At 44.5% G+C, this 27,468-nt stretch overlaps 1 protein-coding gene across 1 annotated transcript in view; it reads right to left on the bottom strand.

The window, feature by feature from the left end:
• Window positions 1-24,309, bottom strand: part of RAB3B (RAB3B, member RAS oncogene family) — a 71,025-nt gene extending 46,716 nt beyond the window's left edge. The window contains exons 1-2 of the mRNA XM_061411984.1: window positions 24,091-24,309; window positions 11,624-11,851 (exon numbers count right to left, since the gene is read on the bottom strand). Of these exons, the coding sequence (XP_061267968.1) occupies window positions 11,624-11,851 (228 nt within the window). The 5' untranslated portion in view covers window positions 24,091-24,309. The remainder of the gene's footprint in view (window positions 1-11,623; window positions 11,852-24,090) is intronic.
• Between the last annotated feature and the right edge of the window lie 3,159 nt (window positions 24,310-27,468).

The raw sequence follows: 27,468 nt of genomic DNA, 5'->3' as shown, positions 1-27,468 counted from the left end.
ACTGACCACTTTTACTACCACTACTCCTACCCCTCTACTTCAAACCACAGTCATTCCCAGCCTGGATTATTACAACTCCTAACCAATCTTCCCACTTCTGCCTGTTGTTGGTTTATAATTTATTCTTGAAACAGACATACCCTGCCTCAGAGCAATCCTGTTAAATATTAAAGTGCAAGCCACTTAAATATTCTGGAATTAGTAGTGATGGTTGAACAATTTTGTGAATACTAAAAATCACTGAACTGTAAAACTTAAAAAGGTGAATTTTATGATATAAGAATTATATCTCAATTCTTAAAAGTTATTAAGTGCAGCATGGATTGGATCCCGAAGTAGTAAAAGAACATTAGTTGAAAAACTAGTGAAATTCAATTAAAGTCTATTTAGCTACTAATACTGTATCAATTTTAATTTAGTTTTGGCAAATGCACCATGGTTGTATAGGGAAACTGGGTAAAGGATATATGGGAACTCTGTTCTATCGCTTGAAATTTTCTATAAATCTAAAGTTATCAAAAACTAAAGTTTATTTTAAAAAATATAAGTCAGATCATATAATTCCACTGCCCAAAATTCTCCCGTCTCATCCAGAGTAAAACCCAAAGTCTTCAAAGATTTTTCTGAGGAAACTTCATATTGCTTTCCATTGCTGCTCCAACAAGGGCTCCTTGTGTACAAGGGCTCCTAGTATTTGGCAACACTTAATATCTTTTTAACTTTATACTAGCCACCCTAACATGAATGAGAATATATTTCCTGGTATTGATTTGCATTTCCTAGTGCTGCTGAGCATTTTTTTTCATATACTTTTTGGACCTTTCGTATGTGTCTTTGGAAAAATGTCTATTCAAGTCCTTTGACAGAGCTACCATATGATCCAGAAATTCTACTTCTGGGTATGTACCCAAAAGAACTGAAATAAGAACCTCAAAGAGATATCTGCAATTCCATGTTTTTTGTTGTTGTTCAGTTGCTAAGTCATGTCTGACTCTCTGCGACCTCATGGACTGCAGCATGCCAGGACTCCCTGTCCCTCACTATCTCCTGGAGTTTGCCCAAGTTCATGTCCATTGAATCAGTGATACTATTCAACTATCTCATCCTCTGTTTCCCTCTTCTCCTTCTGCCCTCATTCTTTCCCAGCATTAAGGTCATTTCCAATGAGTCAGCTGTTTGCATCAGGTGATCAAAGTATTGGAGCTTCAGCTTCAGCATCAGTCCTTCCAACGAGTATTCAGTGTTGATTTCCTCTACGACTGACTGGTTTGATCTCCTTACTGTCCAAGGGACTCTCGAGAATCTTCTCAGCTTCTCTGGTGGCTCAGACAATAAAGAACCTGCCTGCAATGCGGGAGACCCCAGTTTGATCCCTAAGTTGGGAAGACCCCCTGGAGAAGGGAATGGCTACCCACTCCAGTATTCTTGCCTGGAGAATTGCATGGACAGAGGAGCTGGGCCAGGCTACAGTCCATGGGGTCGAAAAGAGTCAGATACAACTGAGCAACTAATATCTGAATCCCATGTTTACTGCAGCATTATTCACATCAACCAAGATATGGAAACAACCCAAATCTCCATTGATTTAGACAGATGAAGAGAAAGTGGTATAAACATGTAGTGGAATATTATTCAGCCTTAAAAAAGGGGATTTTGCCATTTGTAACAACATGGGATGATGAATCTGGAAGACATTATCCTAAGTGAAATAAGCCAATAACATTACTGCACAATTCTATTTATATGAGATATCTAAAATAGTCAAATAAAAGCAGAAAATACAACAGTGGTTTCCAGGGGCTGAGGGGAGAGGAAAGGAGGACTTGATGAATTTGCTATAATGTTTCAGTTATACAAGGTGCAAGTTCTAGAGATCTGCTGTAAAACATAATACCTGTAAGTGAGCAGAACTGTAGTATTTACTTAAAATTTTTAAGAGGGCAAACCTTATGTTAACTGCTCTTACTATTGAAAAAAAGGGAGGGGGTAAGAGTGCACAAGGAAACTTTGGAGTTGAATAAGTCTACCATCTTGATTGTGCTGATGGTTTCAGAGGTATTTGCATGTGTCCAAACCCATCGAATTATAGACATTAAATATGTACAGGTTTTTGTATAACAATTACATCTTTTGGGTTAAAAAAAAAACCCAAAGACTTATAAGGCCTCCAAGGCCCAACACAATCTAGCCCTCCCACTAACTCCAGCTTCATCTCTGACCACTCTCCCGCTCAGTCCCACTGGCCTTCTACTATCCCTGGAATGTGCCAAGCATACCCCTGCCTCGGGGTTTCTGCACTTGCCTTCCCTTCTGCCTGGGATCCTCTTCCTCCAAATACCCTATACCTCCTTTAGAATTTTACTGAAAAGTGCCCTGTTCAGTGAAGTTCACCCTGACCACCTTGATTAAATTTATAAACAGCCCACCTATCCTAGCCTATCCCCCTTACCTGCTTCATATTCCTCTGGAGTACTTACCATCACAGGACATACTGCATATTTATTTATTGCCAGTCTCCCTCCTTAAATCTAGGGGAATGTGGGAAAGGGGATTCCATTTCTTACTTTCACTGCTGTGTCTGTAGCACCTGAAACAATGCTTGGTGCACACAATGTAAATATTGCTGAATGAATGAATGAGTAAATAAACGAACAAACGTATAGAAGTTTGTTGTGGCTGGAAAGGCTACAGCAAGTGGGAGGCGGAGCAGAGGCAAGAGCTGTGACTGGGAGATGTGGGAGGATTTCAGTCACCTCACAGAAAGAACATCCTACAAAGCACATGGCAACTGACCCTATCTCTTAATATCTGCCCTCATTTCAGCTTATGAGAGCCGCCTCTTGCTTGGACTATCTCTATTACACCCTCTCCTCTTGCCGTACCCTGCAATGCCCCCCACCTTCCTCCCAGAGGTCTTTCTTACCCACTTTATGTACTGAACTCTCCCTTTCCTGCATGCCACTGCATACACTCAGCACCACAGTTTATTTTATTAATATTAAAATGTTGAGGGTTACCAATTGTATTGATACAACTGAAAAGCAAAAGAGAGCAAGCACTTAAATACGATTTATGGTAACAGAAAAGAATACTGCAGAGAGTTGTTTAAAGACCACATCAAGCTGTCCACATCACTAATTCCCAGTATTTCACAATTTGTAAAATACATAGCAGCGGCTCAGTGGTAAAGAATCTGCCGCCAATGCAGGTTTGATCCCTGGGTTGGGAAGATCCCCTGGAGAAGGAAATGGCAACCCACTCCAGTATTCTTGCCTGAAAAACCCCACAGACAGAGAAGACTGGCAGGAGGTCCATGGGGTTGCAAACAGTCAGACATGACTCAGTGACTAAAACAAATAAAAACAAACAAAATATATAGCTACATATCCCTGTAAGACACAAATAACTTCTCCCCGAGTTAGGGCAGTAACACAAAGCTGCTGACCCAAAAGTTCAAGCCTGTGCAGCAAATGTCTTGGCTACTTCTTTCCTACAGCTATACAATTAAAAATTATACAAGGAACTGTGTGGTTAGGGGAGGAAAACCAAAATAGTATTGTGCTCATTAAATAAAGAAAAGTCCTGAGGAAAAATTATCAGCAACACACATTTTAGCGCTTAATGGTCTTCTGAATTGTTTTCTCTTCCCAACTAAACTGCATGTGCCATTAGGGCAGGGCTCTGACAAAGCAGTCAGCCATCACCACCACTCAGCTTGAGAGTCAGAGAAAGCATTCAGGTAGATGTTCCTCAACTCCTAAAAAGGATGCAGAATCAGCTCAGATCACATTCAGACTTTCAGTTGCCACAAATCAATCCTTGAGAGTAACAGAGTTAATAAGAACAAGGCTACCAACTAAGGATCATTTACTATGTACCAGCCACTAGGCTAAGCATTATCTCATATTATTCTCTCAACAACACAAAGCAGTTGTTACTAAAATTATCCGTATTTTAGAAAGAGGAAAGTGGAGTACAGGGAAATAATGGGACTTGAACTAGGTGACGGCAGCAGAAGTGGTTTTGGAGCACAGGTTGCTCCATCCAAAGGCTGTGCCCCTGATCACATGCTGGGCTGCTTCTTGAACAAGTAAATCAATGCAGGGATCTCAGCATGCAGCCGCAGAGTCAAAAACTGAGGTTAGCCTGGACCACAGAGGGAATGAAAGAGACGGAGAGCCCTGCCTCTGAGGATGTTATTATATGCTAGAGCCAACTTTCATTACCATAAAGCCACCTCTTCCATGGAGCCCTCTCTGATGTTCTCAAGTTTAGAAGGAGCACTCCCTCTCTGAACTCTCAAAACTTTCTGTACCTCTCTCAAGGCATCATTAATATTTGCAGCATCATCGCTATTTGTGTACGTTATACCTCTCTTCACACCCGAGCACCACCCTCTCCTTCGAAGGAGGGATACTGTCTCACCAATCCCTGCAGAGCCTACCAGAGCCAGACACACAATATGGGTCCTTGAAAGCAATCGTGATTTTGCACACATCTTTCGCTTGTAAAGATCTTCCCCAACACTAACCTGAAAACCTCTTAACTCAATTGCCAACACCCAGTACAAATGGCCCCTTTTTGTGAAGCCTAAAATAGCTTTCCCAGGCAGAGGTAGTAGCTCCTTTCCTGTGTTCCCGCAGCACTTTCTTCATCCCTTTATATCATTTATTTTGTATTGTAGCTATTTATTTGCCCTGTTATGACAGTGCCTGGCACATAATAGGCACACATGTTTATTGAGTGAGTGAATGTGCAAATGGCTTATGGGTTACTTCTTTTCCTCCCACGCCAATTTGGGTGGCAGGAAGGCCGTGGTGGGCCCAAAATGTGCAGGCCCCTAGAAGAGCTGATCAGGATTGCTGGTTCACTCTTTTGCAAATTACAAAAGCAGACTATGCTTGCAATTCTGATTTGACCTCCCATAGTCTTTGTTGTGATTTTAAAAATCAGATTAAACTTCCCTAGCAGCTGGTTCCTACCGGCTTTGGGAAGATGAAAGTGTCAACATGTCTCTGCAGCCACACCAGGAAATTTGCTGCCTAGAAAAGTCGATTCTGAATATCATAAGAGCTAAGTAGGGAATGTTGTACTCAGCAATGTCTCCATATTCCTGAAGCCACAGGGACCTGTCACAGCCCTCATGTTCCTACTCAGCCTCCAGCCTCTTCTGTGCTGCCCATCGGTCTCTCTATGGGTCTGCATTATGTTCTGGTGGCCAGATTTCAACTTCCTGAAGGTGGCATTAAGGACCCTGCAATGGGCCCTTAGTAAAGTCCTCTCTCTCTGGATCTCAGCCTCCTCGTGTCTAAACTGAGACTGAGATGTGATAAGCTCCGAGCTCACAGGCTTGTCGGCACCAAACAAGATGGCAGGCGTTCTCAGCAGGAAGTCTGAGCCTAAGCCACAGACAGGACCTGTTTCAGGGAGTTAGCAGAGGGGGCTCTCATTAGAGACGAGGGAACCCGAGTCAGAGCCCTGAAAAAAGGGGAGGATTTATAATATGTCTTTTCCATGTTATTAATAGATGCTGTAGTAGTCAGAATAATGGTCCCCGAAAGATATCCATGTCTTAATCCCCAGAACCTGTGAATATATTACCTTGCGTGGGAAAAGGGACTTAGAAAATGTGATTAAGGTTCTAAAATGGGAAAGATTATCTCAATCATTCAGGTGAGCCCAAGGTAATCATATGGGTCATTATAAGAGAAAGGCAGGAAGTCAGAGAGAGAGACAGAGGTTGACAAAATTTACACAGCTGGCTAAAAGACGGAGGAAGGGATTGTGTGGCGCAGTGCCCCTTCCCCCAAAGTCACCACCAACACAACAAAACAACTTGAATAACGGAGGTATACACAAGCACCACAGTGACTGCGGATTTCAGAGGCGGGAGGTCAGAGAAAGCAAAAGAGGGTGGAGAACAGCAATTCCAGGACAAGCCCGGGAGTGAGGACAGTGATCTTTAAATCCTTCACAAGACACAGAATTCTTGAACTCTCGACAGAAAAATGCTGGGCCAGCCAGTCCATTTCTCAGTCTCTAAACAAGTAATCCCAGACACAAGAGACACACCTATTTTTAAGTCTTCCTGACAAGAAGGTCACCAAAAAAAAAAAAGCCTCGCTAGTGGGAGTGAGAAAGAGGACATCCTGGCCTTCCACAGTGGAGGACCCTTCCATTGCATCCCCTGACAGAGACCAGGCCTGGAGTGAGCCTTTTAAATTGTGAGTAGAATTGAGCCTGAGCCCCAGTTGCAAGGTGGGGACGAGACCCAAGTCACAGTTTAGTGATTCCTGAGCTCAGCACCTCAGTGCTGGAGTTTGAAATAAGTTGATTTTTTTTTTTCCTCATGGCCCTTATCACAGATGAAATTAGATATTTTTCATTCATATACTTAGAGTCTACTTTGGCCACCTGATGCAGAGTTGACTCACTGGAAAAGACCCTGATGCTGGGAAAGATTGAAGGTAGGAGGAGAAGGGGACGATAAAGGATGAGATGGTTGGATGGCATCACCGACTCTATGGACATGAGTTTGAGCAAGCTCCGGGAGTTGGTGATGTACACAGAAGCCTGACATGCTGAAATCCACGGGGTTGCAAAGAGTCAGACAGGACTGAGCGACTGAACAATGATACTTAGTGTCTACCTCCCCTACTTCAATGAAAACTCCAAGAGAGTAGAAAGAGTATTTCCCCACAGCTAGCACAGTGCCTAGCACAGAGGGAGTACCAGATAAATGTCTACTGAATGAATAAAAGAATGGAGTTTACTGTTTGGCTCTGCACAAGTAATTTGACATCTCTGGGCTCAACCACCTATATTGGTGGGGTATATATATATACATCCCTGGTGGCTCAGACAGTAAAGAATCTGCCTGCAATGCAGGAGACCTGGGTTCGATCCCTGGGTTGGGAAGATCCCCTGGCAGAGGGCATGGCAAGCCACTTCAGTATTCTTGCCTGGAGAATCCCATGGACAGAGGAGCCTGGCCGGCTAAAGTTCATGGGATCGCCAAGAGTCAGACAAGACTGAGCAACTAAGCACAGATACATATAATTTGATTTCTTTTTGGCTGTGCTGGGTCTTTATTGCTGCATGGGCTGTTGTGATGAACAGGGGCTACTCTAGTTGTGGTGCATGGGCTCCTCACTGCAGCGGCTTCTTTTGTGGCAGAGCAGAGGCTGTAGGGCGTGTGGGCTTCAGCATTTGCGGCTCGCAGGCTCTCGAGCATAGGTTCAGTAGTGGTGGTGCACAGGCTTAGTTACCCTGTAGCTTGTGAGATCTTCCCGGATCAGAGATCAAACCCATATCTTCCTGCCCTGGCAGGTGGATTCTTTATCACTGAGCCACCAGAAAAGCCCAACCACCCATTCTTTAAGGAGATAACTACCTCCTTGGGTCAGAGGGAAGATGTGAAGACACAAAGAATGATTCAAAGCACATACAGGGAGAATTCACATGGCTGACAATATCCATAATCCCAATCTACTCAAAGCGTCACAATTCTCCTTGGACTTTACTTTCTATGTCTTCCCTTGAACTTCACAACATCCCATGAGGCAAGAAGAGAGAGGATTATTTTCTCCTTTTGATCTTTGGGGACACAGGCCCATGGAGGGGAAGAGTTACTCCAGATCACACAATGACCACACTGCAGGGCAGAGCCAGGACTAAAACCCAGGATTCCTGGGTTGGCTCCATCATGTCACAGACCCCCAGATTCTTCCCTTCCCTCAGACCCAATAGCCCTCACAATGGGCTCTACATGGAGGCAGTGGAAGGCCAACTTCCACCCTTCTCTTCCCACAGGTCCCCAGGGGTTGCTTGGCAACTAGCACCTGAGCAGTAAGTGGCCTCTAGTCGGGTCTGTTGCTGTGCAGTTACCAATTCTCCCTCCTCCCTCCACACCTGTGCATGCTCTCACTCTCTATTAATGAGATTTCTCCCCTACCCTTACCTCCTCAGTCAGATTATCTTCTCTAGTCCGCAATAATTAACCTTTCCGGACACAGAAGAGGCTCTCAAGGACTTATATGGTAAGGGACGCTGGGAAACAAGGCACCACCAGTACCCTCACGATCCCCCAGAGATGGTAGAAACTCCTTTTGTGAATGGTCCTGCTCAGCAATATTAACCTCCTCTTCTTCCCTCTCCACCTTCCACCCTGACAATGGCTTTTTGAAATCCCCTGGGAGAGACTGAATGAGCTTGAGAAATTTAATTGAACGCTTCATACAGTGCTAATGAATCCCTGGATGCCGTTCCAGCACTTCTGGAACCACAGGTGGGAAACCTTGGGAGGGAAGTCAGTCATTGTCTGCATGAGCGGCAGGAGCAGAGAGAGGACAGAACCTAACTTTTACTGTATTCTAGTATGTGCCAGGCACAATACTATGTTATCACGTATAGCTTCCCCTCAACAAACCTGTGAGACCTTTACAGTTGAGGATTATTATCTACTCATAGAAGTGGAGTGACTTGCCAAAGCCTATATATCTGCCTGCTTCAATACACAAAAGATATTAAAATACATTACAATGACAAAGGCAATATTCAAATGCTTACATTTTAATGCATTTATGAACAGTACAGAAATGTTTATTTTCTGCTACAGAAAGTACATATGCATACAAACATACACACACAAAAAAATCTTTGCTAATTTTTTTTTAGCAAAAGCAATGTGCTTATGTCAGATCATATTAGATTGTCATTGATTTTACCTCAAAACGTGGCTAACATTGAACTTGTGCTAGGTGTTGGGGAAACATGTCTAGCCATTTTCTGTGCTCACTTGCTGCTGCTGCTGCTGCTAAGTCGCTTCAGTCGTGTCCGACTCTGTGCGACCCCATAGATGGCACCCCACCAGTCTTCCCTGTCCCTGGGATTCTCCAGGCAAGAACACTGGAGTGGGTTGCCATTTCCCTCTCCAATGCATGAAAGTGAAAAGTGCTCACTTAGGCTCACTATAATTAGTATAGTCCTCAATCAGAAGCTTCTTTGTGGGTTTCTTTTAAAGCTACATATATATCATGGGGGTTCATTTCGTTAAAAATAGATAGTACAATCAATAAACCCACTTAATGAGGCACAGGAAAACTGCAAAAGCTCATAATGGGCTGAAAATGAATAAAAGAGTGAGGGAGCCACCACTGCCAATCCCTTAGAAGGACAGACTTGTCTCCTTCCACCTGATGAGTGTTTGAGTGTAGAATATAGACTGTCTCCTTCTACCTGAAGAGTATTTGAGTGTAGGATATACGATCGTCTAATGTGGAGATCAAATGAAGACATCTGTGTCAATCCATATAGCAAATATTAGTATACACTGATTTTGTATTCAAAGATAATAAACTCCAGTAAGTTTCTTCAGCTCCCTAAGGAATAATCAGGCATGTAGCCTCCGACCCATGTCAAGAACCTTTTATTTGTTGTCTAAGGTCTCTCTACAGAGAAGCAATGGCACCCCACTCCAGTACTCTTGCCTGGAAAATCCCATGGACGGAGGAGCCTGGTAGGCTGCAGTCCATGGGGTCGAAAAGAGTCAGACACGACTGTGTGACTTCACTTTCACTTTTCACTTTCATGCATTGGAGAAGGAAATGACAACCCACTCCAGTGTTCTTGCCTGGAGAATCCCAGGGACGGGGGAGCCTGGTGGGCTGCCGTCTGTGGGGTCACACAGAGTCAGACACAACTGGAGCAACTTAGCAGCAGCAGCATTAAGATCTCTCTAACCCCCAAACTGCCACCCGACAGCCTCTCCAGCAAATTTCTCTTGGCATCCCCTCCTGGCACTTTCTCGGCCTTGCTCCATTTTCACTGGATTGCTCGCCATGCCCCAAATATCCTGTGCTTTCAGCCCCCTCTGTGCACCGGCTGCAGGGAGGACGTCAGGCTACACAAATGGAAGCACCGGCACATAATAGGCACTTAATAAATGCTGATTGATCCTCACCATGAGGTAGTTAAACTAGATCAGTGGTTCTTCAATTTTAGCCTACCTCAAAACACCCGGATGGTTTGTTATAGCACATTATTCGGCTATACCCCAGAGTTCCTGATTTTCTGGCTGTGAGGAGGGACCTGAGATTCTGCATCTCTAACAAATTCCTAATGGTGCTGATGCTGTTGATCTGGACACCACACTTCTAGAACCAATGAACTAAATGGCCTGCATAGTTTCTCCCATTTCCAATGGTTTATGATTCCTTGATGCTTTTAATAGAGAATAAATAAACAAAATAAACTTTTATCTGTATATAAATTAATACTTAATATGACCACAAGTGGAAACATGGGCTCTATAATACTTAATGGACACAGTGTAGAGAAAAAAAACTCATACTTTAGAATCAGAAGATCTGCGTTGGAATCTCACTTTGTAGCTGTGTGGTCAACTTAAAGTAAATTAATTATGCTCTGAATATCTGTCCCATGGGGTTGTGAGATACTATTAATACATGGGAAAAATTGTAAAACAAAAAGCACTATACGGATTATACTAATAACATATATGTACAATGTATTAATGTTGAGTGGACTGATAATAAATAATACATTTTGAATACTTTAAATCACAGATTTTTTAAATTTCCAATCTCAATGCTAATTCATTATCAAAAAGTATATGATGTACATGCTGCTATTATCATCTCAAATATGTATATATTTTATTAGTACACTGGTAAATACCAATAATAGTAGCTGTGGTAGCCAGTTTCCAAGATGGTCCCCAATAATCCTCACCTCCCAGGATTCATACTTTTGTATAGGTTCCTTCTACACTGAATTAGTGACCAATAGCATACTCTAATTAGAGACATCACCACTTTCGATTTGGTTTCTTGGATCTCTCCCCCTAGGACAAGCTAGCTCCATGTCATTAAGACATTGTATGAAGAGAGCCATGTAGGAAGGAACAAAGGTCTCCTACTAAAGCCCAGTGCCAGACACATGAGTAAGCCACCTTGGAAAGGAATCTTCCAGGTCCACTCAAGCCTTCAGATGACTGCAACCCAAACCAACATCTGCCAGCAACCTCATAATAGATTGCAAGCCAGAAACCAAGCCACTCCCAAATATTCAATCCATAGAACTGTGTGTTAATGAATTATTGTTTTAAGCCATCAAGTTTTAAGGTGATTACACAGTGATAGATTATGGACACAGTAACTAACATTTACTGTACATTTATTATGTTCCAGGAACTATGCTAAGCACTCACCAACCCTATGATATAGATGTCATTATAATCCCCGAAGAGGAAAGCCTGGCCTAGAGAGGTTAAGTAACTTAGTCCAGGTTCCATGACTAGTAATTGGCAAAACTTAAATCTGAATCCAGGCCTATAACTCCAAAGCCCAGTCTCTTGGTCGCTTATCTGTATAATCCAGGATAAAACCTCTTGGACAGTTAAGCAGCAGAAGCAACTGAGTCCCCAGATGAGAGCAAACGTATAAAATCAGCAAGGGACAGTCCAGGGGCCAGACATGCAATAGCACTGGGGCCTAACGTCATAAACCCCAGCAAAGTTCTAAACTGGCCCCACTGCCCAGCCGTTGTACTAGCAAGCGAGTCAGCTCTCGGGACACTTCTGCCCAAGATGCCCAGGACTCACCCAAATCTGCAGCTTCACTCGCTTCTCGTGGCGGTAGACTGTCTTCACCTTAAAGTCGATGCCCACGGTGCTGACGAAGGCTGGGGTGAAGGTGTCATCGGCATAGCGGAAGAGGAAGGAAGTTTTGCCGACACTGCTGTTGCCAATGATGAGCAGTTTGAACATGTAGTCAAAATTCTGGTCAGAAGCATCTTTGACTCCGGCTTTACCATCGGTCACTGAAGCCATCTGCAGGAGAGACCTGTGGTCACTCAGGAACACATTTCCAGTGTCACTCTGAGTCACCTAACTTTTAATGGTCACACACCCATTCACACACTCACTCCCCACCCCAGGATCACTGAGGAAATACACTACTCAGAATCACCCCCGCACTGAACCTGCCCCAAATGTTATCTCAGGATTGGGGTGGAACCCAGGATTGGGGTGGAACCAGCTCCTCCCAAATATTCCTTCAGCAAATATTTACTGAGCACACTGTTCTGAGTCAAGTACTGTGCTGGGCACAAAGAATACAAATATGAATCAGACATGGTGTCTGACCTCTGAGTGGCCGCAGATTAGAGTAAAAACTCAAACACAAAGTAACAAAGCAGAGGATAAGTGATAAGACAGAGGGAAGCCTTGGCTGAGGAAGCTCATCAGAAGCACCTAACCTTCTGAAGACATGGTGGTCAAGGAGAGGTTCCTGTAGGAGACAGCTCCTAAGCTGAGTTTTGGAGTGGCTAGAGGGAGGAAGGTCAAGACAGCAAATGTTTGAACATTCCAGGAAAAGCCAACACAGGGCTCTCATTCTCCTGTTTCAAAAACATTTATGGCTCCCTATAGTTCTAAAGATCAAGCCCAAACTTTTCAACTTGACAAAGAACCAACCAACCAAAGAATAAATTCTCTAAATTTTACCTTCCCCTAAGGCTTCTCCCTACCAACCTGTGCTACTTTTTATAGAATTATGCTGTTGTTGTGGTGGTTTAGTTGCTAAATCATGTCTAACTCTTTTGCAACCCCACAGACTGTAGCCCACCAGGCTCCTCTGTCCATGGGATTTCCCAGGCAAGAATACTGGAGTGGATTGTCATTTACTTCTCCAGGGGATCTTCCCAACCCAGAGATCAAACCTGTGTTTCCTGCATTAGCAGGTGGATTCTTTATCACTGAGCCACCAGGGAAGCCCATACCAAATTATACTCCACTCCAAATACGCTGTTATTTCTTGCTTCTGTCCCTTTAGCTCTGTATTCTTTCTGCCCACAATACTCTTCTGCTTCAAATAAACTCCTGTTCAACCTCGCAGATCCATGTGAAGGTTCACCTCCCCTGGGCAGGGCAGAGGATGCACTCCTGGCCCTAGGCTCCCAGTGCGCTCCAATAGCACTTGTATCATTTCAGAACTGTTTACTATTCCAGCTTCTCCTTTAGACCAAGCATCTTGGACCTAATGTATTTCATTTCTTAATGTATTTCTCTAGTTTCAGCACAAGTCCTAGTATGTAATCAGCACTCAGTAAATGTATACTGAATTAATAAAAGTCACATCACCACTCTGGGGCCCAATCTCATAATCTGGAAAATGGGGAGAACAATTTCTGCCCTGCTTTTCTCACAGGGCTATTACAGGACTCAAATGAGAAAACAAGGAGTAAGATCTTCATAAGCTGGTAAATCCCAACAGGTGTGAATATAAGTTATTATTATTCCAAATCCTTCAAAGCCTAGTTCCTTCATTTATTTACCTGTTCATTTGTTCATTCATTCCTCTGGCAAGTATTTATTACATGCCAGACCTTCCCTGAGACCTCAGCACTCACAGTCCCGCCACTATCCTCTCCTTTTCTAGAATGATTTGAGTCTGAAAGCCATCCATAATCGAGCACTTGGTCCCATAGTCTTACTTGCTTTTTTATTTCTTTTTCTGCAGGGACCCTACTTCTTCACCTGCCATCACTCCTTCTGCTTAACACTGGGTACTCAGGAGGGTGGGGTGTGTAGTCAAGAGGAGGGCGGAAGGACAGCCCTGACATAAGATGTCCAGAGTGTCATCCTCTTTAGGAATTCCTGCCTTTTCCTCAAAAGAAAAGAAAGAGAGATGGATTTATCTCTCTGGGCCTCTCAGTTGAGCTATAAAGATAAGAAGCTGACAAATGCAGAAGGTGAAAAGCTCTCTTGAAGAAAAGCCAGATGAATATGTATGATTATTAGCAGCCCTTAATAATACTTCCTTAAATAGGCCACCACAAACCTTCAGTGGCCTCTTCTCTTCCTTCTCTTTTTCTCCCAGCTCTCAAGGCTTTATTGGGACCTACACGCCCACCACTGTATCAGTCTGCCCCTTGGCAAGGCTCACTAGGCAGGTGTGGAACATGCCCAGGACACTTGGAGACTCAGACATAGCATTTACACGAAAGAAAAAGGTGAGACTGGAGGGGAACAATTGGCCTGATCCAACTGGAGAAGGAAATGGCAACCCACTCCAGTGTTCTTGCCTGGAGAATCCCAGGGACGGGGGAGCCTGGTGGGCTGCCGTCTATGGGGTTGCAGAGTCGGATAGGGACTGAAGCGACTTAGCAGCAACTGTCTCATAGCCCGAACTTTTCAGTTTTTCATTGCACAAGATGCAGAGCTCATTTCTAGAACTGGCAAGTCAAAGGAATTATGCTTTTTTTCTATCCAAGACAAGGGAAGCAATCACGACCTCACACCATCCTCCGCTCTGCTACCGGTCATCTTTGTTTACAAGAGAAAATTTCACCTTTGAAAGTATATATCCATTATTAAATGTTAGGGAAAAACACAAGACTATAAAAAAGAAAAATTTTAAATTACTAGATACCCCATCCACTCAGAAACTGCCATCGTTAATATTTGAAGTACATTTCCTCCTTTATTTTTTCACACACCAGAGTATCATCTATTTTGAAATTATATCCTATTATTTAACTTAAACAGTATATATATTGTGGTATACCTGGCCTTAATATCAGTAAATACTTGTTAAGTACTCGTTATTTTCCATGAGGGACATGGTGGTGACAATAACCATGTAACAGTTACCATTTATTGAGTGCTGCTGCTGCTGCTGCTAAGTCACTTCAGTCGTGTCCAACTCTGTGTGACCCCAGAGACAGCAGCCCACCAGGCTCCCCCGTCCCTGGGATTCTCCAGGCAAGAACATTGGAGTGGGTTGCCATTTCCTTCTCCAATGCATGAAAGTGAAAAGTGAAAGTGAAGTCGCTCAGTTGTGTCCGACTCTTAGTGACCCCATGGACTGCAGCCCACCAGGCTTCTTCATCCATAGGATTTTCCAGGCAAGAGTACTGGAGTTGGGTGCCATCACCTTCTCTGATTTATTGAGTACTGTGATATAATAAAAGATACGTATTTGGTCTGGGTACCTGGTTCCAGGCAGAGCTCCTAAAGCCTTTGGAATCTCTGGAAGTGCAAGTGATTAAGTGTCTTGTTGTATGCTAATGAGATGACTGGTGACTGGGACTCCAGGACAACCTCAGAGTAGGGGCTTGTTGCCAGAGGAACCAACCACACAGTTAGATTGGAACTTTCAGCATCACCTGCTAACCTCTGGCGAGGGTAGAAGGGATGGAGATCAAGCTGATGACTAAAGGCCAATGACTTAATCAATCATGCCTGCAGGAACGAAGTCTTCGTAAACAACCCTATCCAAATGGGGTGGACATCTTCCAGGCTGGTGATGACATTGATGTGTTGGAAGGGTGGCACACCTGGAGAGGCCATGGAAGCTCCAAGACCTCCCTTTCCCCATACCCTGCCCTATGCATCTCTTCCACCTGGCTGTTCCTAAGTCGTATCCTTTTACACTTTTGTAATAAACCAGCGTATGCATTACTCTTTATATATATATATAAATAATATATATTGAAAACATTTATATTACACTAAAAGTAATTCAAACTTTACAATTTGCAAGTTATCATATAGTAAAATTACTATTATTTTATCACCATTTGTCATTTGCATTATTTTCTTAACTTTCAGCATAAAAAGTAAGTAATATGGAACCTAAAGGTTTACAGTGAAAAGTAAGTCTTGCTTCCACCCCTGATTCCCAATCTCTAGTTCCTCTCCCCAGAGGCAAACATGTTAACAATTTATGTATCCTTCAAAGATAGTCTTTGCATATATAAGCATAGAAGTCTATTCATACTTTATATATATATATATATAAATGACAGCATACCATACTCTCGAGTCTATATCTTCCATGTGTATTTTAGTAGCTGAGATCTTTAGTTTTGTATCCTACTCCTTTTCACTTAACATTATATCATAAACATCTTACTGAGACTTTAAAAATTCTTGTAAATATCATTTCAATTGACTACACCTTATTTAGCCCTATGGTTGTATCACATGACCAATTCTTTAAAGTTGTATATTTATTTTTCTGTTCTCGATTATTATAAATTAAGTTAGAGTGACCATTTCTTTACATAAATATTTGTTCTCTTTCCTATTTACTTCTTTATTATGCCCATCCTTGCATGAAATGTTCCCTTGATATCTTGAATTTTCTTGAGGAGATCTCTAGTATTTCCCATTGTATCATTCTCCTCTTATTTCTCAGCAATGTTTATTGAAAAGTTATACTCTGGAACTCTGCACTCAGTTGGGCATATCTTTCCTTTTCTCCTTTGCCTTCCACTTCTCTTCTTTCCTCAGCTATTAGTAAAGCATCTTCAGACAACCACTGTGCCTATTTGCATTTCTTTTTCTTTGAGATGGTTTTGGTCACTGTTACAAGAAGAGGTGGCAAGAGTACACGGAAGAACTATACAAGAAAGGTCTTAATGACCCAGATAACCATGATGGTGTGGTTATCACTCACTTAGATCCAGATATCCTGAAATGTGAAGTGAAGTGTGTCTTAAGAAGCATTACTATGAACAAAGTTAGTGGAGGTACTGGAATTCAAGCTGAGCTTTTTAAAGTCCTAAATGATGATGCTGTTACAGTGCTGTACTCAATATGTCAGCAAATTTGGAAAACTCAGCAGTGGCCCCAGTACTGGAAAAAGTCAGTTTTCATTCCAACCCCAAAGAAAGGCAATGCCAAAGAATGTTTAAACTACCATATAATTACTCTCATTTCACATGCTAGCAAGGTTATGCTCAAAATCCTTCAAGATAGGCTTCAGCACTACATGCATGGAGAACTTCCAGATGTACAAGTTGGGTTTCAAAGAGGCAGAGGAACCAGAGATCAAATTCCCAACATTCGTTGCATCATGGAGAAAGCACAGGAATTCCAGAAAAACATCTACTTCTGCTTCATTAAGACTGTGCTAAAGCCTTTGACTGTGTGGATCACAACAAACTATGGAAAATTCTTAGAGATGGGAATACCAGACCACCTTATCTGCCTCCTGAGAAACTTGTGTGTGGGTCAAGAAACAGTTCAAACCAGACATGGAAATACTGACTTGTTCAAAATTGAGAAAGGAGTACAGTAAGGCTATATATTGTTACCCTGCTTATTTAACTTATATACAGAGTACGTCATGCAAAATGCTGGGTTGGATGAATCACAAGCTAGAATCAAGATTGCCAGGAGAAACAGCAACAACCTCATATATGCACATGATACCACTCTAATGGCAGAAAGTGAAAAGGAACTAAAGAGCCTTTTGATGCGGGTGAAAGAAGAAAGTGAAAAAGCTGTCTTAAAACTCAACATTCAAAAAACTATCCAGTTCCAACACTTCATGGCAAATGGAAGGGGGAAAAGTAGAAGCAGTGACAGATTTTATTTTTTTGGACTCCAAAATCACTGCAGACAGTGATTACAGGATGAAATTAAGAGATGCTTGCTCCTTGGAAAGAAAGCTACAATAAAACTAGATAGTATATTAAAAAGCAGAGACATCACTTTATCAACAAAGGTCTGTATAGTCAAAGTTATGATTTTTTCATTAGTCATGTACAGATGTGAGAATTAGACCATAAAGAAGGCTTGCTGCTGCTACTGCTGCTGCTAAGTTGCTTCAGTCGTGTCTGACTCTGTGCGACCCCATAGACGGCAGCCCACCAGGCTTCTCGTCCCTGGGATTCTCCAGGCAAGAACACTGGAGTGGGTTGCCATTTCCTTCTCCAATGCATGAAAGTGAAAAGTGAAGTGAAGTCGCTCAGTTGTGTCCGACTCTTAGTGACCCCATGGACTGCAGCCTACCAGGCTCCTCTGTCCATGGGATTTTCTAGGCAAAAGTACTGGAGTAGGGTGCCATTGCCTTCTCCAAAAGAAGGCTTAGCACCAAAGAATTGATGCTTTTGAACTGTTGTGCTGGAAAAGACTCTTGAGAGTCACTTGGACAGCAAGGAGATCAAGCCAGTCGATCCTAAAGGAAATCAAGCCTGAATATTCACTGGAAGGACTGATGCTGAAGCTGAAGCTCTGATACTTTGGCCTCCTAATGGGAAGAGCTGACTCACCGGAAAAGATTCTGATGCTGGGAAAGATTTAAGGCAAAAGCAGAAGGGGATGACAGAGGATGAAATGGTTAGATAGTACCACCAACTCAACAGACATGAATTTAAGCAAACTCTGGGAGATAGTAGGGGACAGAGGAGCCTGGTGTGCTGCAGTCCACGAGGCAGCAGAGAGTCAGACATGACTTAGCAACTGAACAACACAACAATTTATTTCCTTAGGAGAGATCTCCAGAAGTGAGAAGAGAGAGATCTCCTGGTCAAAAAATAACTTTACTAAAACACAGATTTAATCCTTACCCATTTCCTTGATCTTATTTTACCCTATAAATAGACCTGGAAGATTCAATTGGAAGGGCAGTGATTACTATTCCCATTGGAGCAAGAAAGGAACTAAGAGCCAGAAGTTACGAGGATCTGCCCAGGACTCATAGCTAACAGCTGAGATTAACTTAGTACCATGCTATAATAAGGACTTCCCTGGTGGCTCAGATGGTAAAGTGCCTGCCTACAATGTGGGAGACCTTGGTTCAATCCCTGGGTCGGGAAGATCTCCTGGAGATGGAAATGGCAACCCACTCCAGTATTCTTGCCTGGAAAATCCCATGGATGAAGGAACCTGGTAGGCTACAGTCCATGGGGTCACAAAGAGTCAGACACGACTGAGCAACTTCACTTTATGCTGTAATAAGGGAAAAGTAAAAATCCCTGCTCTATTCCTTGGCTGAATTCTTGGGTGAGTTATATCAGCTTTCTAAGCCACAGTATTTTTACCTTGAAACCAAGAAAATACCACCTACTTCACTAAGTGATGGTACCAACAGAGTGAACATTTATCATATGTAAATAAGCTGGTGTGGTTTCTTGACCTATGGGAGGTACTCAATAAATATTAATTCACTGGTTTCTTTAATTCACTTCTGTAGTCAAGTGCCCCCTCCCTGATCTGGGCTCCATAATTTGAGCTTATTTGACAATTAACTGTCTATCCCTCCTTCTGGATTCATCTGAGTTTTATTTATCCTTACACCCTGTCAACACTGAACCTAGATTAAATCCTTGGGCATGTTACTCTTTTCTGTAAACGTTTATTGAGCATTTGCCGTGTGCCAAACTTTGATGTAAATGTTGTATTATTGGTCTTCATTTTTTGCAAGTGCAGCTGCTTGCACTCTTAGATTTCTGGAATTAGAAGAGATTTTAGAGTGGCAGCTTTATCATAACAAAAAAGTCTGGATCTTGGTCCCAAGCTTTTGCAGTAACTCAGTGTATGAAATTGGACAAGTAACCTAAACTCTGAGCTTCAGTGTCCTCATCTATGATGTGATCACATTACCTACTGCAGAAGGCTGCTATGTTTTTCAATAAGAAAACGTGTATAAGGGTGCTTCATACGTACAGTGTACGGAAAAAACTATACTGGCCTTGTATAGAATTAGTAGGTAAAGTGCTTGCCTTTATTAAGCTATGTCTGCCATAGGTGTGAGCCAAGAGTAAAAAAACAGTTTCAGTTCCTGGTCTGACACACTCCCCTCATTTTCAGGGGAAAAAATAATCAAGGCTCCACAAAGAGAACTGATTTGTCAAAGGTCACCCAGCAAGTCAGTTGGAGCATCATTACTAGAACTTCTGTCATCTGATGACTTTCAGATTGGACTGGGCTTAAAGAAAATAAAAACCACATCAATTTTAGTGCATACATGCTCAGTTGTGTCCGACTCTTTGTGACCTCATGAACTGTAGCCTGCCAGGCTCCTCTGTCCATGAGGTTTTTTTCCTGGCAAGAATACTGGAATGGGTTGCCATGCCCTCCTCCAGGGGATCTTCCTGACCCATGGATTGAACCTGTGTCTCCTGTGACTCCTGCATTGCAGGCGGATTCTTTATCACTGAGCCACTGGGAAAGCCCACAACAATTTTAGGGTGAATAGAAAAGCATCCCCAGTGTGGCAGAAATCAAAACCAGTCTTGTAAAGCCATCATCAATCAATTAAAAATAAACAGACATAATTTAAAAAGAAAAGAAGAACATCCCCAGCACCTGAGATCTCTTTCCTAGCATTTGCCATACTCTACTGTCAACCTCTGCTCATGCGCACTCAGTGCAGCTTTCCCAGAAGATGGTGTGAGAACAGGGAGAGGCAGAGAGCTGAGTTCAATTGGAAGATAGATTCAGATGGGAGCCCCCAAGGAGATCTTTTCAAAAGGAAGGCAGGGGCTACACAGACATTCAAAAGAGAGGTAAAAACCACCCCAGCAGGCAGCTGCCAGAGGCAGATCTGAGCAGACAGGTCAATGCAGACTGCATTTGTCAGATAAGCATCAATCAGATCTTCCCTCTCTTTTGTGACAGTCACATAAATGATAGAGCTCTTGCTCTTCGTGACAAGCAATACAGATGAAGGCCCAGGGACCATCCAGGAAGTCATCTCTGGTTCCAGGCTGGGGGGAAGAAGGAAATGGCTCCTAGGAGAACTGGTGTGAAAAATAACACTTGGAGTCTGATCAACTAAGGAAGAGGCCAACTTCAGCCATGAAAGGGGGAAGGAGAGGAGACAGCCCTAAAATGCAGCAAGAGATCAACTGAATACATATAATGGAGAGGTACACAAAGGAAATTCCCTTTGATGGAAAGAGCACAGGATTAAGTCAGAGACACCTGGACTGAGCCCTGGCTCTCTAAGCAATTGTGTAACCTCAGGCAGATCACACCCTGGGTCTCAGTTTCCTTATCTATAAAATGAGTTAATAAAATGACTTCTGGGCAAACTACCGGAAGAATTAAAACTAGTATATGACAGTGCTTTATAACTCCTTTCCAAAAAATTTTTTGTCTGTATGCTTCATGTTTTCTTCTACCAAGTCATCCTGGGTAGTGGAAATTGCTTGGGATTCCAAACAAACAGGTTAGATTCAGTTTCCAGGCCCAGCATTTATTAGCTATGAGACCTTGGCAAGAAACTTTGCATGAGTAAGACAGTTTCCTCATTTGTAAAATAACCATTGTTGGGAGGATTACAGTCAATCTTGGTGGCTCAGACGGCAAAGAATCTGCCTGCAATGGGGGAGACCCAGGTTCAATCCCTGGGTTGGGAAGATCTCCTGGAGAAGGGAATGGCTACCCAGTTCAGTACTCTTTCCTGGAGAATTCCATGGACAGAGGAGCCTGGCAGGCTACAGTCCATAGGTTGCAAAGAGTCCAACACGACTGAGCAACTAATACTTTCAGTTCACTCACAATGTTGGTAAGGCATACAGATATGCTGCCATTTGACACATAGCGGGTGCTCAGTAAATGTAATTCTGTCTTCCTACTGGGAGTTAGACAATTGAACATCACCCTGCTATACACAATCTCCTCCCTAAAGCCATACTCCACTCACTTATCTGATTCAACCTTTCTTGAAACCATTCCCCACCGCCAGCCCAGCCCAGCCCACCTCCTCATTGTTTCCCTTCATCTCTTAGAGCCACAGAAACAATATTGTAATAGCTATCATTTAGTGAGCACCTAAATGCTAGGCACTCTACCAAGCGTTTTCATTGTATTCCGCCTTGCATACAATAGATGTTTGATAAATGTTCACTTCCTTCTCCAGGCTGGAAAGAGCGGTTGATATGACCACTATCATAATGTAGGCTGCCGCTACTGCTGCTAAGTCACTTCAGTTGTGTCCGACTCTGTGCGACCCCATAGACGGCAGCCCACCGGGCTCCCCTGTCCCTGGGATTCTCCAGGCAAGAACGCTGGAGTGGGTTGCCATTTCCTTCTCCAATGCATGAAAGTGAAAAGTGAAATTGAAGTCACTCAGTCGTGTCCGACTCTTCATGACCCCATGGACTGCAGCCTACCAGGCTCCTCCATCCATGGGATTTTCCTGGCAAGAGTACTGGAATGGGGTGCCATTGCCTTCTCCGATAATGTAGGCAAACCTGCATAATAACGTCAGTGCCCTCTCTCTTCTATACAGTACTTTACAGTTTGTGAAGCTCTTTCACCCAAATTATATTTGATTCTCACAACAATTCTTGGGAGTAGGTGAGGAAATAGAGGCAAGAGCAAAATCACAGCTCAGTTATTCATTCAGTCAACATTCATTGAGCACCTACTGTGTGCCATCTCCGCTGTGCTCTGGGGAGATGAAGAGAAACCATAGGAATTCCAGCTTAAAGGGAAAACCTTTTCAAACATCCTCTACAGGTTACTGGTGCCTCCCTTCACATCATAATCCATAAGAAATTGGAGATTTATTTCTTGGGTTGGAGATCATTTTTGATTTTTGCCTTCTTCCATACTGTTTCCTCTGATTGGAACATACTTTCCTCCTGCTAGCTAAATCCTTCATGACCTCAAAGTCTTCCCTGACCCACCATCCTCCAGCAGAATGTCTTTGCTCCCGCAAACAAGCACCAGGGGCTTCCCCGGTGGCTCAGTGGTAAAGAATCCACCTGCCAATGCAGAGACATGGGTTCCATCCCTGGGTTGGGAAGATCCCCTGGAGGAGGAAATGGCAACCCACTCCAGTATTCTTGCATGGGAAATCTCATGGACAGAGGAACTTGGCAGGCTGCAGTTCACAGGGTCACAAAGAATCCGACCCAAGTGAGCAACTAAACAACAACAACACAGCACCAGGGCTTCCTTATACCATAGGCGGCTTTTCCCAGACTTCCATTGTCTTCCTCCGTTTATATGAGTAGAACAGGTGGGCACACACCTGTGCACACAAACACATCCAGCTCTTTTTACTATCCCGTACCCTTTTCCATCTGGATTCCATGCAGTTGAGATGGATGTCCCTGTCCCTCTCTCACTCCCCTCCTCACCTCTACTAGCTGCCGGAGGCTGCCACCTTGCCCTCCCTAAAAATCTCTTCCTACACTTGGACTCTAGAACAAGAGTCCGCCTGTAGATGAATTTCCCTGTCAATGATTCTCTTCTTGTCTCTGATTCCAGGTAGCAGTGTAATAGGCTCCAGTGCTTGCACCACCTCCTCAGCTTGTGAGGAGCTAAGACAGGACTAGCATCCGGATGCTGTTGGACTCCACTCTGGGCCCCCATCATCTTCCCACTCTCACACCACAACCCACACCTGGCTTTCTCTGCACCATGACCCAGCCCATCCACCACCCTAAACTCTCCAAGTTCCAGGACAGTTCCCCCAACCCCCTGCTAAACTGCAGTGCCTCTCCACAGCCCACCTCTAGCCAGAACTCAGGCTCCCACAGCCCATATCCAAGGCCAGGACTCTCCCTTCATCAGCTCCCCACCCGCTTTCTCTGCAGCCTGGATAGACCTAGCCTTGTCTCCCACCTTCTCATTCTTCCTAGCTTCCCACCTCCAAGCCCCCACTCCAATTACCCACCTTGCCCATACCCAGCTGGGCTCCGCTCCACACCACACTCAGATTACCCTCTCCCCGCCCAGCACCCCTCTCCCGCCCAGCTCGCCTTCCCCTCCTCGTCTCACTCCTCCATCTCAAAACGACCCCCACCACCCAGTCCCCTCCCCTTAGCTCTTCACTTCCACACCTCCCCTCCCTCGCTCTCCTTAATCTCTTCGCTTCAACACCCCTTTCCCAGCCCCTCGGCTGCTCGGTACCCTCTGCCCGCACGGCCCCTCTCAGCTCCCTTCTTACATCTCCCCCGCCTCCATCCCCCTCCCCCCAGTTTCCCCCTCAACCAGCCTTCGCTGCGCTCCAGTTGCCGCTCAGCCTTCTCCCCAGCCCCGGCGCCCTCTTTCTTGTTCCTCCGATCCCGCTGCCCCTGCCTCTGGGGCTCCCCTCGCGGCCCTCAAAGCCCGGGTAGATGCTCCCCAGGGCCCCTCCCCGCGCTACGTGCCCCTTCACTGCCGCGGTACCCTTCCTTAGTGGCCTCCCCTGGCCCCTTCTAGGTGCCCCTTCCGCTGCCCTGTGCTCCTTCTCAATGCCCGCTCACTGTGCCCCGCGCCCCGCTCCGGGGATCGGTCCCAGATCCGCCCCAGGCGGGCTGCCGGGCCGCGCCCCTTACCTGGGACTCCGGGTGAGGACGAGCGGCTCGCTCCCTGGCAGCGCGGCGGAACCGCTGGACCTGGCGGCGGGAGGCAGAAGGCGCAGCGGGTTCGCGGAGCAGGGAGGTGGGGGGCGGGGCGGGGCGGGGCGGGTCCGGTCCCCTCCGCGGCGACTTCGGGCAGAGGCTCGGGCTGCAGCTGGGCTGGGTTACGGCCGCTTCCAGGCCCCACCCATGCCCCGCCCAGGGGCAGAGCCCGCTATCTCGGGGCCCTCGGCTCCCGGCAGGTGTAGGGAATACGAGGTTTCTTGGGGACCCGAAGATCCCCAATACCTGCTTGACTATCGTGATTTATCTTAATTCTCACGCCTCGTTCCATAGACTGAACTTAGTAGGGTAATCAAAGGGCTTTGATGATAAAGTAGATGATGATGGGTTTGTAGCTCTGCCATTTCTGAAGCTCTTGCCTGTGTATTTATCACTTCGTACTCAAAGAAGCCCACGGAGAGAGGCAAGATCTGGATGGCTGTTTACGTGGAAGCAAAGCCAGAAACCTGGGCATTGTTGTATACCCTATGCACTCCTTCACACCCTACATCCCATCAGCCTGGTAATAACGCCTCCATAAGGAGAAGGCAATGGCACCCAACTCCAGTACTCTTGCCTGGAAAATCCCATGGACGGAGGAGCCTAGTGGGCTGCAGTCCATGGGGTCGCTAAGAGTCGGACACGACTGAGCGACTTCACTTTCACTTTCATGCATTGGAGAAGGAAATGGCAACCCACTCCAGTGTTCTTGCCTGGAGAATCCCAGGGACAGGAGAGCCTGGTGGGCTGACGTCTATGGGGTCGCACAGAGTTGGACACGACTGAAGCGACTTAGCAGCAGCAGCAAGGTATCCTATGGAGAAGGGAATGGCAACCTACTCCAGTATTCTTGCCTGGAAAATCCCATGGACAGAGGAGCCTGGCAGGCTACAGTCCCTGGGGTCACAAAGAATCGGACACTCCTGATCGACTTTCACTTCACTTCACTTCAAGGTATCCTATCCCTTCCCTTCCTCTCCATCTCCACAGCTCTCACCCTGGTTCAGACCTCATCACTTCTTGCTTGAACTAAAGCAACGGCCTCCCAGTGGGTCTCCCTGCCTCCATTCTTAATCTACCATCTACATCAGCAGTTTGAGTGATTGTTCTAAATGTCACCATGTTACTTCCACCCTGATGAAACAAACAAAACATTTCCAATGGCTCTCCATTACCAGCAGTAGCCTGGAGTGAGAAAATGTTCTTTCCTTGTCATTAGAAAGTCCCAGCTCTGCCAGAGACGGCAGGTATAACAAGTAAATAGCATCCCATCCTTCGACTTCATTTCAATCTTCCTGAAGTCACAGGAACCAGCTGCCACGTTTGGTTTAGAATTATAATCCCTCCCCATAGTCATCCCCCTTCTCAAATCTTAGAGGTCTATTGTTGTTCACTCACTCAGTCATGTCCAACTTTCTGCGATCCCATTAACAGCAGCTTGCCAGGCTTCCCTGTCTTCACTATCTCCCGAGGCTTGCTCACACTCATGTCTATTGAGTTGGTGATGTCATCCAACCATCTCATCCTCTGTTGTCCCCTTCTCCTGGTGCCCTCCATCTTTCCCAGCAACAGGGTCTTTTCCAGTTAATCAGTTCTACACATCAGGTGGCCAAAGTGTTGGAGTTTCAGCTTCAGCATCAGTCCTTCCAATGAATATTCAGGATTGATTTCCTTTAGGTCTGACTTGTTTGATCTCCTTACTGTCCAAGGGACTCCCAAGAGTCTTCTCCAGCACCACAGTTCGAAAGCACTGATCCTTTGGCACCTGGCCATCTTTATGGTCCAACTCTCACATCTGTACAGGACTACTGGAAACCATAGCTTTGACTAATCAGACCTTTGTCAGCAAAGTGATTTATATGTTTATGTAACTGAATCACTTTGCTGTACACTTGAAACTAACACTAAGTTATAAATTAACTATATATCAATTTAAGAAAAAAATCTTAGACAACAGAGTCAGATATCAAAACATTTTTTCCCTACATTCCATTATGACTTTATCTACAATTTGTCTCTCTGGCCCAAGGAGCCACCCAAAAGACAGCCCCTCTGGTTGTCTGACTTCTCACTCATCTTTGAGCTCTTCTGAGCTTTTCCACTCCCTCCCTTTCACTCACCTTCCCACCATCCACGTCCTGACAGCCCTTCCCAATGTGCCCTCTAGAATCCTGTTCTTTCGCCAACAAACTTTCCTACACCCTCTGCTTCGTCAGAGCATACTCAGGTTACTTCTTTGCCTTTATTAATGCTTGACAGTCCTCCAGGACTTCTCCTGCCACCTTCTGCAGGAAAACTTCTCACTTCTCTACTCTCCACACATCACAGAACCAAGAGGTGGGGTTAGCATTGCCACTTCCACCCTTGTACCAAAATTGCTTCTCCTTTGGTCTCCAGACACACCGCTTCCCGTCCCTCTTATTAAGGACATCACTGACCCCCAATTGCTCCACTGCATTGAAGATTCCAATCTCTGGCTCATGGTCATTCGCATTAGCCCTGTCCTGCCACCCTCCTGGTGCCTTTGGTAGCCATGTGGTTGCCTGATTCTTCAGTCCTTGGTCTCCTCTTCACTTTCCCTCCCATGGTCATACCTTGAATTTCTTCTGGGTGATTACCCAGAACTAATGCCTCTGTGATCTTAAAATCAAATATCCTATGCTGCCTGCTCCTTCACTGTCTTACTTGAGTTTTCTCATTTTCAAAATGGGTGTCATGATAATAACTATTCATTCTTCACAGGAATAATGAGATAACACAAAAAACCCACCCTTTTGGGGTTGGGAGACAATAGAAGAGCAGATGGTATTGGTTTACATCGCCTCAGGTCTTCTCATCACTTTCTCTTTCTTCCCAGACAGATGTAGTTTTTAATCCTTGTTCTACACAGTTACTTGCTGTGTGACCTTAGGTATATTATCTGATTTTTCTGACACATGCACCTCATTGTTATTTGTAGAAATAGTAATAATGTTGTGAAGATCAAATAAGAAAATGGGATAGCTACTGGAAAGCACTTGACTGAGTGCCAGGCACATAGTAAGCCCTCAATAAGTAGGAAACATTGTGGTTGTAACAGAACCAAAAACACTCTTTTTTAACAACTGCCTTCCAAGAAGGATAAACTCTAACGTAGAGAGGTCCTTTTGTCCTGTTTAGGGCCTTGAGAAGTGTGGATATGTAAGTGTGAGAGGAGAAAGGAGACACTCACTTGCTCAGTGCAAAAAAGGAAAGGAATTTGGAATTTACTTAGCAAAATGGTGGGGGAAGTAATAAAGAGAGCTGGGAAGGGGAAAGGAAAAAAATGAGTAA

This window comes from Bos javanicus, chromosome 3 (genome assembly GCF_032452875.1).
Source record: "Bos javanicus breed banteng chromosome 3, ARS-OSU_banteng_1.0, whole genome shotgun sequence".
In the NCBI taxonomy this organism is placed as follows: domain Eukaryota; kingdom Metazoa; phylum Chordata; class Mammalia; order Artiodactyla; family Bovidae; genus Bos; species Bos javanicus.
This window is presented reverse-complemented; position numbering and strand designations above follow the sequence as displayed.